Source organism: Mustelus asterias, chromosome 8 (genome assembly GCF_964213995.1).
Source record: "Mustelus asterias chromosome 8, sMusAst1.hap1.1, whole genome shotgun sequence".
Classification (NCBI taxonomy): Eukaryota; Metazoa; Chordata; class Chondrichthyes; order Carcharhiniformes; family Triakidae; genus Mustelus; species Mustelus asterias.
Window position 1 is genome coordinate 90372584 of NC_135808.1, and position 15405 is coordinate 90387988.

At 41.8% G+C, this 15405-nt stretch overlaps 1 protein-coding gene across 1 annotated transcript; it reads right to left on the reverse strand.

Moving 5' to 3' along the window:
• Positions 1 to 629: 629 nt before the first annotated feature.
• On the reverse strand, positions 630 to 12358 carry cpt2 (carnitine palmitoyltransferase 2). The gene is made up of 5 exons (XM_078218471.1): positions 12168 to 12358; positions 8630 to 8710; positions 6635 to 6741; positions 4332 to 5636; positions 630 to 2202 (listed from the first exon to the last, which is right to left on the reverse strand). Exons 1-5 carry the CDS (start codon positions 12317 to 12319, stop codon positions 1871 to 1873), a joined length of 1977 nt encoding a protein of 658 aa, XP_078074597.1. The 5' UTR covers positions 12320 to 12358; the 3' UTR covers positions 630 to 1870.
• Positions 12359 to 15405: the final 3047 nt, after the last annotated feature.

The following is a 15405-nucleotide window of genomic DNA, read 5'->3' on the forward strand; positions in this document are numbered from 1 at the left end:
CATTCCTACCAATATGAATCACTAACTCTTCTCTACATTAAATTTCATCAACCAGATGTTCACCCATTTCACCAGTCTGTTTCTGTCCTCATGAAGTGCATCACTAACTTCCTCACATACGTCCAAGTTTTGTCATCCATAAATTTTGAAATTGTGCAAACCCAAGTCTTGGTTATTAACATAGTTCATAGATTGTCCTAACCACCAAACTCTGAGCAACATCACTAAAACAAACAACGATTCACCACAACTCTTTCCTGTCACTCAGCCAAATTTGTACCCTTTATGCGAGTGTTTCTTTTATTCCATGGGCTTTATCTTTCATGGGCTGATAAGTTTGTTACGAGCCCCTATATAAAAATATCCTTGAGATCCGTGTACACCACATCAATCCCGTTACCCACATCACTCCCCTCTATTACCTCATGTCAAATTAGTCAATCACGATTTGTCTAACAAATCTGTGCTGGCTTAGGTTTTCCATTAAACATTGGAAATTACAGTGCCTGATACTGATCAGGCCTGAGGAAATTCCTAATAAATGTCTTTCTAATTATTTTCATGGGAGTCAAATCATAACCAAGCACAGGAGATAACTTTAGATTGAGAGAGACAAGGAAATCTGAATATAAATGTTAAGTGAGTCACTTTATTTTTGGTTTCATTTCAAAACTGATTAACATATTAAATTAGATCCTTTACATTCGTGCACTATAAATGCCAAAGTTAGTCCAACTTCTTTTAAAGAATCATTTAGCTTAGTTTGAAACATGACAGTCTTTTGGTAAATGACTTACAGAATTAGATCATGGTTCTACAGCTGATTCAAGTATAAAATAAACACAGTGCGAAGTACTCAAAAATTGCATTGAGGTTGCGTAATTAAACATCATTTCACTCAATGCTTAGTAACTGTTTTATTACCCCAATAAGTGACATTTGGTCAAACCTGCTGCATCAGAAAATTAATAAAAAGATCCTTCAAAGGAAGTGTTACATCCAAATATTTCCAATATTAATGCTATAGAATGCATAGTGAATTTAAAGTTTAAATCATATTAAGCAATGTTTCACAAAGCTTGCTCAAAACTCCCTGACACATAGCTATTGTAAGATTACAGCACTGTGGTGATAGGAAAGGAATCAGTGAGTAAATGCTGTGTATAAAACAAAACCTAGATTTAAAATCATCTCTATTTCTTAAAGTTAAAACTTATATTGAAAACAAACTAGCTCTAATGTTTGCTGGTATCCTCCTTCCACTAAAAGGTAAAACTAGGATTTGAATAAAGTGTAATCGAAAATGCATGAAATGTTCACAGCTTGTGGCTGAATAGTATTTTCAGCTTTATAGCAATAAAACAATGATGGCTACGGATCTGTCGCAGGAGCAACTTGAGGTGATCAACTGGACAAGAATCGCATCACACAATTAAAATAACTAAATTTGTGCTCAGCAAGGCGAAAGATTTTATTGCTCAGGATTAAAACATTCCCAACTGCTTCCTCTAACTCCAAGACAGCACAAGATCTCTTGATTGAGAATAGCAAGTTAAGGTCATTAAGCACTTATTTAGTTTGGGCCCATACTCATTCCAGAGAGAACCTTATAGCCAGCAATCCTAGGAGATATTCATTTGATTAATCTTTCCAAATTTGACCCACAATAGAATGATAAATTGTTAGTGTCCAATCTGTACCCTACCACTCAATCACTGCATATTTATTCAAGTACCATTTTTACTCTTAATATAATGATCAACTTAGTGACAACATTATGCTAGTGTTTACCGATGCATGGGTTCAATAATTTCAGAATGCTTTCATTACATTGCTACTGATCCATTTCCATTCCTTAAGCTATTGTAACTCAGATGCTGATAGGTCGTCCTTCTAACACAGCAAAAATATCATCCAGGCTTTTGTGCACACATTTGAGGAATTCCTTGAGGTCGGGAGCAGAATAACTAGAGATGTTGTAGCCTATCCAGTTATCATGGATACCATAACCCACACCAAAGCCATCAGGAACGACAGGTGCAAAGCCCCCTAACTGGATGGCAGGACTGCTGAGAGTACTGGTAGAAATAATGTTATGGTTGATTTGAATATATGATGGGTCTTGAAATAGTTCCGGTAAAGCCATTCCTTTGGATTCTGCTAGGTAACGCAAAGCAAACAAATGGCGGTCAAATCCCTGAGCTGTTGAGAAAAGGAACAAAAAATGAATGATGTTTCCAATAGGTATATTTGAAAATAGTCACCCTGTGATCTATCCAGTATAAAACTAAACATGCCATTTTGTCCTCGTACAAAACTCGAAAACATGGAACCCACATTTGGAGTCTCACTGGGTAGGTGATTGTTGAGGCTTTGGAAAACATTTAGAGGACCACAAGAACGCTCCTCAGTTTAACATGTTGAACAAAGATCACACATTATTCATTTTGACCCAGAGAATGGTAAACCCATGGAACAAGTTGCTGGTGGGTTCAGTGGTATGTGTTGTATGGGCGACACGGTGGCACACTACTGCCTCAGTGCCAGGGAACTGGGTTTGATTCCCAGCTTGGGTCACTGTGTGGAGTTTGCATGTTCTCCCCGTGTCTGCGTGGGTTTCCTCTGGGTGCTCCAGTTTCCTCCCACAGTTTGAAAGGCGTGCTGGTTAGGCGCATTGACCCGAACAGGCACTGGATTGTGGCAACTAGGGAAATTTCACAGTAACTTCAATGCCGTGTTAATGTAAGCCTATTTGTGACTAATAAAATGAACTTTAATGAGCCTTGCACACACAGTTCCCATCCCACTGAACAGCCACCAAATAACAGGGCTTGGATTTCTGTGTCTTCCATTGTGTTAATAGCCCCTACATCTTGTTTCTTGCAAATGGGTTAATTGTGAAAGTGGCAAAGTCAGCCTTAATGAAGATTAGAGATATTTAGGGAAATAAAGGGGAGCAATGATATGATCTGCTAGTTCAGGAGCATCATTTGTTCACAGAAGCCCGAGTCTACTGATTGGGTGATTCTTTTTCTGACAGGGACACAACTAAATGTGCTCCCGTTTTTGTTTTCCCAGATCAGGGAGGCGCGGGTGACGTATTTTAATCAGTATCACCCATGATTTCCTTAGTTATCAAAGTCACTGCATAAGTCAGAAAACAACTGCTGAGCTAGAGAAGGTAAAAATCACCCAACTTTTCGGTTTTTAATCACTACCTTGTGAACCCTATTATAAAATAAAACAAAAAATTAAACGGAAAAGGAACTAGTTGATTCGCAATGTCAAAGAATCAGCACACACAGGATGAGCCAAACATCCTCCCTTGCAGCAGTAAAATTCGATGGAGAGAATTTGGTCTTTTTCTTATCCTTACATACAGGCTTTGTTGACTAGGTCAACATTTTTTGTCCGTTCGTCATTGCCCTCGAGACGGTCGCCTTCTTGAGCCACTGCAGTCCATGTGGTGCAGGTATATTAACAGTGCTGTTGGAGAGAGTTCCAAGACTTTGGCCAGGTGACAGTGAAGGAACGGTAGTATAGTTCCAAGTCAGGATGGTGTATGATTTGGAAGGAAACTTGCAGGTAGTGGTGTTCCCATGCATTTTCTGCCCTTGTCCTTTGCAGGTTGAAGTGATTCTGTCGAAAAAGCCATGGTGAGTTACTGCAGTGCATCTTGTAGATGATATGCACTGCTGCCACTGCATTGGTGGTAGAGGCAGTAAATGTTTAAGGTGGTGGACGGGATGCTAACCAAGCAGGCTGCTTTTTCCTGATGGTGTCAAACTTAGTGGGTGTTGTTGGAGCTGCATTCATGCAGGCAAGGGGAGAATATTGCATAACAGTACTGCCTTGTAAACGGTGGACAGACTTTAGGGAGTCAGGAGTTGAGGTACTCGTTGCAGAATCCCCAGCCTCTGACCTGCTCCTAACAGCCACAGTATATGGCTGCTCCAGTTTAGTTTCTGGTCACTGGTAACACCCAGGATGTTGATAGTGGGGAATTCAGCATTGGTAATGCAATTGAATGTTAAGGAGAGATGGTTAGATCCTCTCTTGTTGGAAATAATGATTGCCACACAAGTTCCAGACACGAATGTTACTTGCTACTTAAAAGCCTAGGTCAGAATGTTGTCCAGGTCTTGCTGCGTAGACAGGGACTGCATATCCATGCCTATAATTATGAAAGGTCCGTGATTTGAATGCTAACGTGAGTAAAATAAGCCTGATATAAATCAACATCTTCACGGCAGGGAAAAATACAAGACAGAAAATAATAAGATAAAGCAATGAAAGGCTGTGGAGGGGACCCACGGAATGTCTTGACTTACCCATTGCAGCCTCTTTGGTCAGCTGCCCATGATACTTAGAACACTCGTCTATCATTGTCCGCAAGTCCGAGATGCTGTGTTTCGACGACTGCTTCACAAATGCCTCGCAGCACTTCTTTGTGTAAATAGTGGCAGGGCGGATGGTTTCTGTACGACCATGTTTAAATGCCGCAGTGCTACATGACTCGTAGGTGGCGACCGTTTTGTCATATTGTCTCAAGAACCCCATCTGAAAAGAGAGCTGTGTAACTGCATCAGGACTGAGGTTTTGCTTTTTCAGAAATTCCTTCCCACCTTTTCTGAACTCCTGCGCATCGATGGATAAGCTGCTCACCAGGGCATCAAACTTTTCACTGGCGGTTGAAATACCCGATTTCAGAACATCGTCAAGTTTAAAATCAAGCTTGTGCACAGCCTGAGAGGAGTCGACTGATGCAGGTAACGTAGTGGCTGAAATTGCAGGCCTCTGGGTCGTGTCTTTGAAAACTTCATTAAGTAAACGCAAGACAGCCACACCATCACCCCACGAGTGCTCAAAATTCACAGCTGCGTTGCCATCTTGGGTTAGAATGATGCTGAAGGATTTATCGAACCAACGATTGAAGCCATTGCCGTGAAGCATGTTGTGGGAGAGCTGTCGGTGGTCTTTCACAGTCATATCATCAAGGCAAATACAGAAGATAGCTGTATCTATTTTATTCAGCACCTCTGTATTCCCAGCCTCCAGCAGCCTCTGTCTTAGCGAGGACCAGGTGTCGCGATTTTCACTTGGCAAGTATCCAAGACAGAAATTAGGAGGGGGCCTGGGGTCAGACAAAACATACTTGAAGTGGGCCTGGATTTCGGAAGCTTTTATGATTTTTCCATCTCTATCAATAACGTCAAATGTATAGAAATGGCCATTTCTCATCACCAGCAAGTGTCTGCCACTGTCATCTGTAAGCAGCTCATCTCGAACTGGTTTGGGAATACGAGTGGAGTTGAAGAGTCTGTAGTACTGAGACATATCAAGTGGGTAGGCGTTAACCATGTAGGCTCCGTACCATGAAAGGGAAGCAGGAACAAAGCGAATTATGTTCTTAAAACGAGATGTGTTGCTTTTCGCAGGATTGAGATGGAAAACTTCAGGTTCCAATAGGCCAGCTCGAAAGGTCTTCATGAAACGCAGTACAGACACAGTCATGTTGGTCGCTCTGATAAGCTGATTGTTGTTTGCGGGATTTGGATCAGGATTAAAAGACATAAAAGGGTTATAATTCAGGACGACTGGCTCACGTGCAGAGAGGTACATATCAAACCATGGTCCTGAAGAAATAAGGGAAAGGAAAGATTCTTAAAGCACTGACGATATCAAACATTGAAATATATATTTTATCTTTACATTGGTGTAACATGTCCCATAATGAACTTTTTATTTGCTTATCCAGATTATTTTCTTTCACCATCTTCTCCTTTCATGAAAATAGTGACAGATGCTGTGGCACTGTTGCACAGGTATTGTAATTCCCCCAGTGAGTCATGGATTTTCTCCTCCACAAGTTGATAAGTGTTGGCAGGAGATTTAATTGGCAAACTTCACACTTGAGTTTGATCCTGCCCTTGTTCACGGCCTACAAACACGATTCACCAGGGGGTCACTGACTGGTCAGAAGTAATGATCCTTGGCAGGGTATGCCAAGGTCAATTGTGGCACTTCTACCCAGAAGAGCAACAAACATAACACAGAGCAGAGGTTGAACATTTATTTGCATGACTCGGTACCACAACTTGGAATCATCCAATATAAAACTGGATGGATATAGGATGGAATTTTACCAGCACGTCCGCCCGAGGTTCATACGATCCCGCCCGAGGCCAACGGAGAATGCCGTTCTCCGAGCCTTGCCCGCCCCCGGAATCGGGGCGGGCGTGCCGGTAATATTCCGGCCATAGAGTAGCTACAATAATTCATGTAATTTAGCACAAAAATAAGGAGAATTACATGGAAAGATAAATGAAAAATAAATTAGTTGCATCACTTTACAAAATCAAATATTTTATACTTGGTTGGAGGCAACTTATTTCAACCAATGGATTTGCATCACATTGCAAAAAGAACATGACAAATAGTAGAGCAAATAGACATTTAATTCTGTACGTATTTTTCCACATGATACTTGAGTAAAGGCACTGACAAGAGTCGTCTTTCCTGAACTAAGAAACTAGCCAGACTTTTTCTATGTGCTGATAGTGGAGTTTGGTATATTTTAGTTCTGTCTTTACCCTTAGTCTAGCAAGTCAGATAAATGGCTTGTGGATCTCACCTGAAATGTAACTGGTGTGTTTGTTTCTTTTGTCTTGGGTCACGAGCTCTTCGTGCAGCTGATTACCAATTCCCTTTTCAAAATCTTGAGCCAATTGTTCAGTTCTCCTGCGGTAGCAAAAAAAAAAGACCACGGAGCGTGAACAGACATATACATTGCCAACTTGACCAAGACGTCAATGCCATTTAAGTGGAGATGAATTATTTAATTTGCCCAGAATTTTTAACCATCACCTTTGGCAAATCTAAAATCAGACAGAGGCAAGATCTGGACTCAGAGATTTGCGTGGCTGAAGAAAAGTCATAAACTTGATAACGGCTCCACTTCCAGAGTATTGATTGGAGTAGCAGCCTACAATATATGCTCAAGTGTGGCTTTAGTCCATACCCTTCCAACTCAAGAGAAGAGAGTGGTAATGCCTACTTAGTGGCAAGACCTTCCTGAATGCTGATGGATTTATCATACCAATTATTGAAGCCATTTCCATGAAGCACGTTGAGGGACAGCTGTAGGTGATCTTTCACTGTCAAGGCAAATACAAAAGCTCCTGCAGTGGATTTTCCTCAGGTACTCCAGGTGCTGTCAATGGGCTATCGGAAATAGGTTTTTAAATTTTTAAATAAATTGTTTTATCCGAATGACTGAATAATGGTGCAATGAGTATCAGTCATTTTCATATTCTCTTAAACAGGTTAATCTTTTCTTACGTCCATTACTTTTATTAACAATGAAAACAAATATTATCACCCAATGCCCCTCCCACCTCCCCAAACAAAACATACTGGACAGGATTTTACAGCCTCACTCGGGCGAGACCGGAAATTCCCGCCCAAGGTCAATGGAGAATTCCATTGTCGGACCCTCGCCTGTGCTAATTCTGCGGATGAAGTGGTAGAGTTCCGGACACTAAGTCAAGGTTGTCACTCCAGCACAGTACTGAGGGAACATTGCACAGATGGGGGCACTGTTTTTTAGACGAGGCATTAAACTGGGGCCCCATCTGCTGGAGTGGATGTAAAATAAATCCCACAGCACTATTTCCTGGGAGAGCAGGGGTGCTAGACCCACTGTCTGACCAATATTTGTCCCTCACTCAACATCACAAAAAAGCAGATTATCTGCTCATTATCACATTGCTGTTAGTGGGAGTTCGCTCAGCTCATTCTGACCGCTGCGTTTCCTACATGACAGCAGTGATCACATTTCAGAAGCGCTCCACTGGCTGTGGAAATTTTAAGATGTCTGGTGGTTGTGAAAAGCGTTATATAAATGCAAATTTTTTTCTCTCCTTTCATATTCCCTACATACACTGTGACCAAGCAGGCACTAGTTTTAAACCAGCTGCCAGAAAGCACATTCGAATGATCAGAATTTCTCTCTCCCCTGCAGGAAAGTCTCAATTCTTCTCAGCAATATCTGACTGTAATAGAGAAATCTGAAGTTATAATCTGCATTCTACCACTCCACAACACTAATCAATAACTGGTGTTTTCGTAGAATTTTAGAATCCCTACAGCGCAGAAAGAGGCCATTTGGCCCATTGAGTCTGCACCAACTCTTTGACATTGCATCTTACCCAGGACCACCCCATCCCCATAACCCTATGCATTTACCCAGCTAAACACCCTAAACTACACATCTTGGGACACTAAGGGGCAATTTAGCAATCCACCAATCCACCTAACCTGCACATCTTTGGACTGTGGGAGGAAACTGGAGCGCCTGGAGGAAACCCACACAGACACGGGGAGAACGTGCAAACTCCACACAGACACCCAAGACTGGAATCGAACCGGAGTTCCTGGTGCTGTGAGGCAGCAGTACTAACCACTGTGCCACCAGAGCACGGTGGCACCCACTTTGTCCTAAGAGCAAAACGTACACCAAAATATTAGATCAGACTGGTTGATAATTTCTTGCTGTTATATATTAAGAGTATTAGATAATAATACTAAAATATTAGCTACCTGACATTCAGTCCTATTGTTTGCTTACCTATACTGGTCATTATCTAAAAGTGGTTTCTGTGCAGTCAGGTAACGCTGCATTGTTTCCTGCAGTTTTGGAATTGGTAACCTTTGGATTAACAGAAAATGGGTTAGAAAATAGATTACCAGCACAGCCTAGACCTACAGGGTGACAAAAATGAATGATTTGGCAGACATAATTCGAAGGCAAATCTTGTCATTTACATCATTTACAAGTTTCATACAAACAGCTATATAAAACATTGCACTTTAACAACATTAATCTCACTAGTGATAGACTGGAGTTCTATCGCCAAAAATTCTCCCAAGTCATAACATATACAGGGGAATGCAATTTTTTGCTTTATGATACTGTTTGGTATTGCATCTGATACATCATGCCCCAGGGGTTATAACTGTAAACAACAGTAAGTCTTCAGTTACATGAAATGCTCCATTTCATAGTTGAAATTTGATGGTCATAATATATACAGTAAGATAATTTAAAAATAAATCCAATTTATTTTAACTACTTATATAAGCAAACAATGAAAAAAAACTTACAATATTATTACATCCCAAATTGTGAATTCTTGTGCAAGCCTAAGTGTATCTGGAGGTCTTCAGTGTTATTAGACATCTTATAAATTAAAGGGGAAGAATAATAGATACGGAGAATGGAAGCCTCGCTGTTTCAAAAAGCAAATGTAAGCTAATGCAGGATAGCGTGGCTGATGCAGGTTAATTCCTTGTATAGCTGTCAGTTTGCCTCAGCCACACCCTCACAATGGCATTCCCAACTATACCAATCCAACATTTTCCCAATCCCCATAGTAGTCTTTCTCTCTTATACAGGACCCCCAACTAGTATAAAGACACAGGATTCCTCTCTTTCTCAGCTGAGAGTGTTAGATGTGCGGTGGTGGGGGATAGGGACACAGACAAGCAGGGTGGGGGGCATGCAAAAATTACTTAGAAGCTTAAAAGGTGTTCAGTCCGTGTAACCTGTACACGGAACAGGAACTGCAGAATCCAGAGCAAAAGGATCTTTATCTCGGCCCACCAGAACCGAAAAGTGAGACTTTTTTTTTATATAGAGGAGGGAAGCAGTTTATACTCCAGTTTTGGGATATACCACAAGGATTTAATTATGTAAATCGAATTTAATAAGAATTGAGAGACATCACCACTAACGGAATTGAGCCAAAAATATTCCTTGTATTTTCTTACTGTGGTAAATGGTGAATATCAGTAATGGTACCACGTGAATGCAATTAGTGCCCATTTTGTAGGAAGTAGATTAAAATGTTAAACCCAGCTTAAACTGGGTGCTTAGAGATTATGGGGAGGTGGCACAGTGGTGTTGTCACTGGACTAATAATCCAGTAAGTGTGCTCTGGGGACCCAGGTTCGAATCCCGGCACAGCAGATGGTGAAATTTGAATTCAATATCAATCTGGAATTAAAAGTCTAATGATGACCATGAAAACGTTGTTGATTGTCATAAAAACCCATCTGGTTCATTAATGTCCTTTAGGGACGAAAATCTGCCTTCCTTACCTGGTCTGGCCTACATGTGAATTCAGACCCACAGCAATGTTGTTGACTTTTAAAATACCCTCTGAAATGGCCTAGCAAGCCACTCAGTTCAAGGGCAATTAGGGATGGGCAATAAATGCTGGCCTTGCCAGTGACACCCAGATCTCATGAACAAATGAAACAAAATCACATTTTCCTGATTGGGTATGGCTCCAAACATCAAAAGGAAAGATAAATATCCTACCAATTTATAGCATCACTGAGTTTCCATGAAGAGCGACATTGTTTTCTGATAGCATCTTATATATTCCCAACATTGATTAACCAGAGCTTTTTGACACATTGCATCAAAATAAACTACCATTACTATACATTTCAAATAACATGATTTCTGATAATATTATATGCATAATCACATTGAGTGATAAATAGTGAGCGTCACATTAAGAAATAAGCACAGTAACAGGCCAGACAGTCCTGTGAGCTTACTCCACCGCGCAATATGATCATGGTTGATCTGATTGTGGCATTTACAATACTTCCCCGCCTCTTTCTGATAAAGTTTGACTCCCCTATAGTTCAAAACCATGTCTGTCTCAGCCTTGAATTTATTCGATGACTCAACTTCCACAGTCCTCAAGGGTAGAAAACGCACAACCCTCAGGAGAAATTCCTCATCGTCTCAATACTCAATATCCTATTCAAAAACTCAATATCCTCAAAAACAACTTAAGAACCAGGCTGTAGATTGAGGTACTGTGAAGCTTCCCATTTATTCTGAACGAATCCCAGTCCACTGTAATTTTTCAGACAGGTGATACTTTCAATAATTGCTCACTGACAACTGGAAGACTAACAAGGACAGAAATTCTGTAGAAATTCTAAGTCAGGATCATAGACACCTAACCGTTTGTTTTGGGCTACAATAATTAAATGGGCAGCCCCCTCATCCTAAAAGCCCCTTCAGAATCTAATGTTTCAGTAAGATCACTTCTGATTCTTTTTTCAAGACACTCCTCAAAACCTACTTCTTTGATCTTGGAAGTAATATCAACATGAGGGAAGACTTATTCACCATGAGTGGTTATGAACTAGAGTAAAATTCTCTAGCAGAGAGCCAGAGCAGACATGAGGGGCTGAATGGTGCCCATCTGTACTATAATAATTCTGTGAAGTAATGTTGCTCAGTGTCTAATTTTGCTTTCTAGCACTCCCGTGTAGCACCTTGGGGCATTTTAATATCCTAAAGCTGCGACATAAATATAAGCTGTTGATATAGAGATGCTTGCATTTAAAATTAGCAGCTTCAGGCCAAGTGAAATATACAACTAGCAAAATGACTCACTGGAAACCCAAGTCTGACCTGCAACCCCTGTCATCTTGGCCAAGGGCAACGGGCACATCAGAACAACACCTGAAATTCTCACACCATCCTGACTTGAAAATATATCCCCCGTCCTTAATCATTGCAGGGTCAATATCCTGGGACATCCTAACAGCAGTGTGTGCCTACAGAAGAACAACAAACTTGCATTTATGTGGTGCCTTTAGCAGAATTAAACACCCCAGGGCACTTCACAGCGACATTATAAAAGAAAATATTCCGGAGATATTAGCTCATAATGGACAAAGAGGCAAGTCCTTAATCATTTCTTGCTCCAAAAAAACCCCAATTCAAATTGAATCCAATTCATGGTCCCCAGGTGAGAAACATTCTAGATCCAAGCTGACAAAGAACAGGCTTGATCCTACACTAGTTTGCAAATAGTTAACTGTTGTTAAATGTTAAAAGGGGCATCCAGCAATGTGAATGTGCCAGCAAGCCTCCATTCAAACTATAGCTGACTGCTGCAGGAAGCCAGGAATGAATCACTTTCTGTTCCTGTTTTGTAAACTCCTCCTGCCTTGGTGTGAAGAGTTAAGCAGCAGTTCTGCGAGCTGCACCCACAAGTTTACCAGACGATCTTTCACCCAGTGACCTGCCAAGAGAACAAGGCAGGAGGGAGGTGGAGGTTTTGGACACTGACCGCGGCAGGCTCTTTTGGAAATGGTTGGTGGGCACGATGCTCCTGTGCAGATACTCAGTGTCTGGGCTGGAGCTGCTGCTCCGGGTCAGCCGCAGCGCGCCGGCTCTGCCCAGCCCTCTACTGAACGTGGAAGCGACCCGCAGCACAGCCATCGCCACCCGCGGCTCCCAGCCAAATCCTTCCTCGCTAATCCGTCCGGGAAAGAGCCGCCCACTCAACATCCCATAATACTCCCGCTGCCGGGGGAAGTGAGGACACAGGGCTGGTGGCTGGCGGCAAGTTTAAAAGCAAAGAGCAGAGAGAGAGAGTGTGTGAGAGCTGGCAGCTTCACCATGATAAACCATTGTGAAGCACAGGCAAATCCCTCTCCCCACAGCCTGCAATTAGCCACAGGGGGAATCCATGTGCACCCAGTGATTTTAAAAATGGCCAGAACACAGACCCATTAGTTGTGGCACAGTGGCCACCATGGCCTCACAGCACCAGGGACGTGGGTTTGATTCCCGGCTTTGGGTCACTATCTGTGTGCAGTTTGCATGTTCTCCCCGTGTCTGCGTGGGTTTCCTCCGGGTGCTCCGGTTTCCTCCTGAGAGACATGCTGGTTAGGTGCATTGGCCGTGCTAAATTCTCCGTCAGTGTACCCGGACAGGCGCCGGAGTGTGGCGACACAGGGGATTTTCACAGTAACTTCATTGCAGTGTTAATGTAAGCCTACTTGTGACTAGTAAATAAACTTTAACTTCACTTTTACAGGCAAATTGTTGGAAGTGACCTTTGTTTGTCTATTGAAACCTTCATGTGGAGATGCCGGCGTTGGACTGGGGTGAACACAGTAAGAGTTTTAACAACACCAGGTTAAAGTCCAACAGGTTTATTTGGTAGCAAACACCATTAGCTTTCGGAGCACTGCTCCTTCGTCAGATATTTCGATATTTCCACTCCATCTGACATTTCCACTCCATCTGACGAAGGAGCAGCGCTCCGAAAGCTAATGGTGTTTGCTACCAAATAAACCTGTTGGACTTTAACCTGGTGTTGTTAAAACTCTTACTGTATTGAAACCTTGCCAGCTGTGGTTCACTTCACTGAACATTCACCTCTTGAGGTTTCCTCATGTTTCCTCCGGGTGCTCCGATTGCCTTCCACAGTCCAAAGATGTGCGGGTTAGGTTGATTGGCCATGCTAAATTGCCCCTTAGCATCCCGGGATGCGTAGGTTAAAGGGACTAGCGGGTAAATATGAGGTTATGGGGATAGGGACTGGGTGGAATTGTTGTCGGTGCAGACCCGATGGGCCGAATGGCCTCCTTCTGCGCTGTAGGGTTTCTATGATTTTAGAAGGTAATGGGTTGAAGTCCCAATCCAGGGCTTGAGTACCGAAGTATAGACTGGTTCTCCAGTTCAGTAGCCTGGCAAGTGAGTGCTGCACTGTCACAGGTAACATCGTTCAGGCCAGTTGTTAAACCAAAGGCCTGTTTTCTCTCAGGTGAATGTAAAAGATCCCATTTCAAAGAGGTACTGGGGAATGAAGCCCTAGTGTCCTGGGCTTATTAACATGTATCCCTTAATCAACATCACACAAAAAACATTATCAGGTAATTCTCCCATCCTTGTTTGCAAGGTTTGCTGTGTCCAAATTGTTGCACTTCCCACATTACAACTGTGACTATCCCTCATAGATTCTACATTATAAAGCACTTTGGGATTCCTGAGGTCATGCAAAACACTACGTAAAAAATGCAAATATCTTTCACCTTGAAGCAAAAGGATCATTAGGAAACTTCAGCAACATTTTAGGAAAACAGGGTTGTGCCTCACCAATCTGATTGAATTTGTGAAGAAATTTTCTAATTTGGTGGATCTTGTTGCCAAGTTGGCATATTTGTATCTTGATACAAGGTGCTGCACACAAAGTGATTCAGACTGAGCACTTGTGGTTCTATCGAGCAGGTTTTGGGGTGAATATAGAAATCAGTTGCATACTTCTGTTGCTCCTCCGATACGGGCTCAATTGAAGTTGCAGTCACAGATTCTCAAATTATCGTACAACTGTGGCATAGTGGTTAGCACAGTTGCCTCACAGTGCCAGGGACCTGAGTTCAATTCCAGCTTTGGCTGACTGTCTATGTGGAGTTTGCACTTTCTCCCCGTGTCTGTGTGGGTTTCTTCCGGGTGCTCTGGTTTCTTTCCACTGTCCAAAGATGTGCAGGTTAGGCGAATTGCCATGCTATGTTGCCCTTTAGTGTCCTAAGATGTGTAGGTTAGAGAGGATTAGTGGGGTAAGTATGTGGGGTTAAGGGGATATGGCAAGGCTAAGGTGCTCTGTCGCAGAGTAGGTGCAGACCCGATGGGCAGAATGGCCTCCTTCTCCTCTGCACTGTAGGGATTCTATGAGGGATTCTATGCATGCATTACTCGAGTTAACATTTGCTCTACACAGATAACACAAAGCAATACCAAATATTGGTTTCATATAAATTACCCCAAATTGACCTCATTAGTTGAGAATATATTTAAAAATATTTAATATTTATATTCACATTTAATATTTATAGAATATATTTAAAAAACAACAACAAATTTTTTTATACACTTGAAAAACCATACAGACTATCTTTCCATTACCCTCCATCCGACAAAAAATTAAAAATGTATTTATTCCCTAAAACTTTAGGTAACTTCCCCTTTTATATGAGTTGCTATTCTATACACTCAATTTATTCAATCTCAATTAAATATCACGAGCAATTATATCCAGACATGGTAGTTTTAAAGGAAGAATCAAATTATCAGAAGCAGTAATGCCCACAAGTGGTATGGAAGTTAAGTGTAACTAATGACAAATACTTTAGGATGGGATTTTACGGCCTTGCTCGTCCCAAAACCGTAAAATCCCGCCCGAGGTCAATGGACCTTCCCATAGTCCGCCCCTCGCCCACTCCGATTCCCGTGGTAGGCGGGGTGGTAAAATTCCAGCCTATAACTCAAAAGGTAACAGATAAGTCTGAATGAATTACCTTTTCCCCTGAAAGGTCCCAATTTTCACTGTGTTGTAATCAGCAAGCTTGAAGTTGCTTGTTGTCTGTGATTCATGGTCTACCTTTCAAAAAAAACACAAAAATACACTCGGCTTGGAGCCAAATGAATTAATTTGGTCTGGATGTATCTTGTCAATTTCTCAATCAGCAAATTAGATACGTGATGAATTGAACAGAAAACAGTGAAATCTTTGCCAGTTG

Excerpts from the sequence above, each read along its gene's own strand:
- cpt2 (XM_078218471.1), bottom strand. The coding sequence starts at position 12,319 with ATGGCTGTGCTGCGGGTCGCTTCCACGTTCAGTAGAGGGCTGGGCAGA. Across the intron at positions 8,711-12,167 it reads TTCCAAAAGAGCCTGCCGCG|GTTACCAATTCCAAAACTGC; the intron begins GTCAGTGTCCAA and ends GTTAATCCAAAG. Across the intron at positions 6,742-8,629 it reads TTAGATAATGACCAGTATAG|GAGAACTGAACAATTGGCTC; the intron begins GTAAGCAAACAA and ends TTGCTACCGCAG.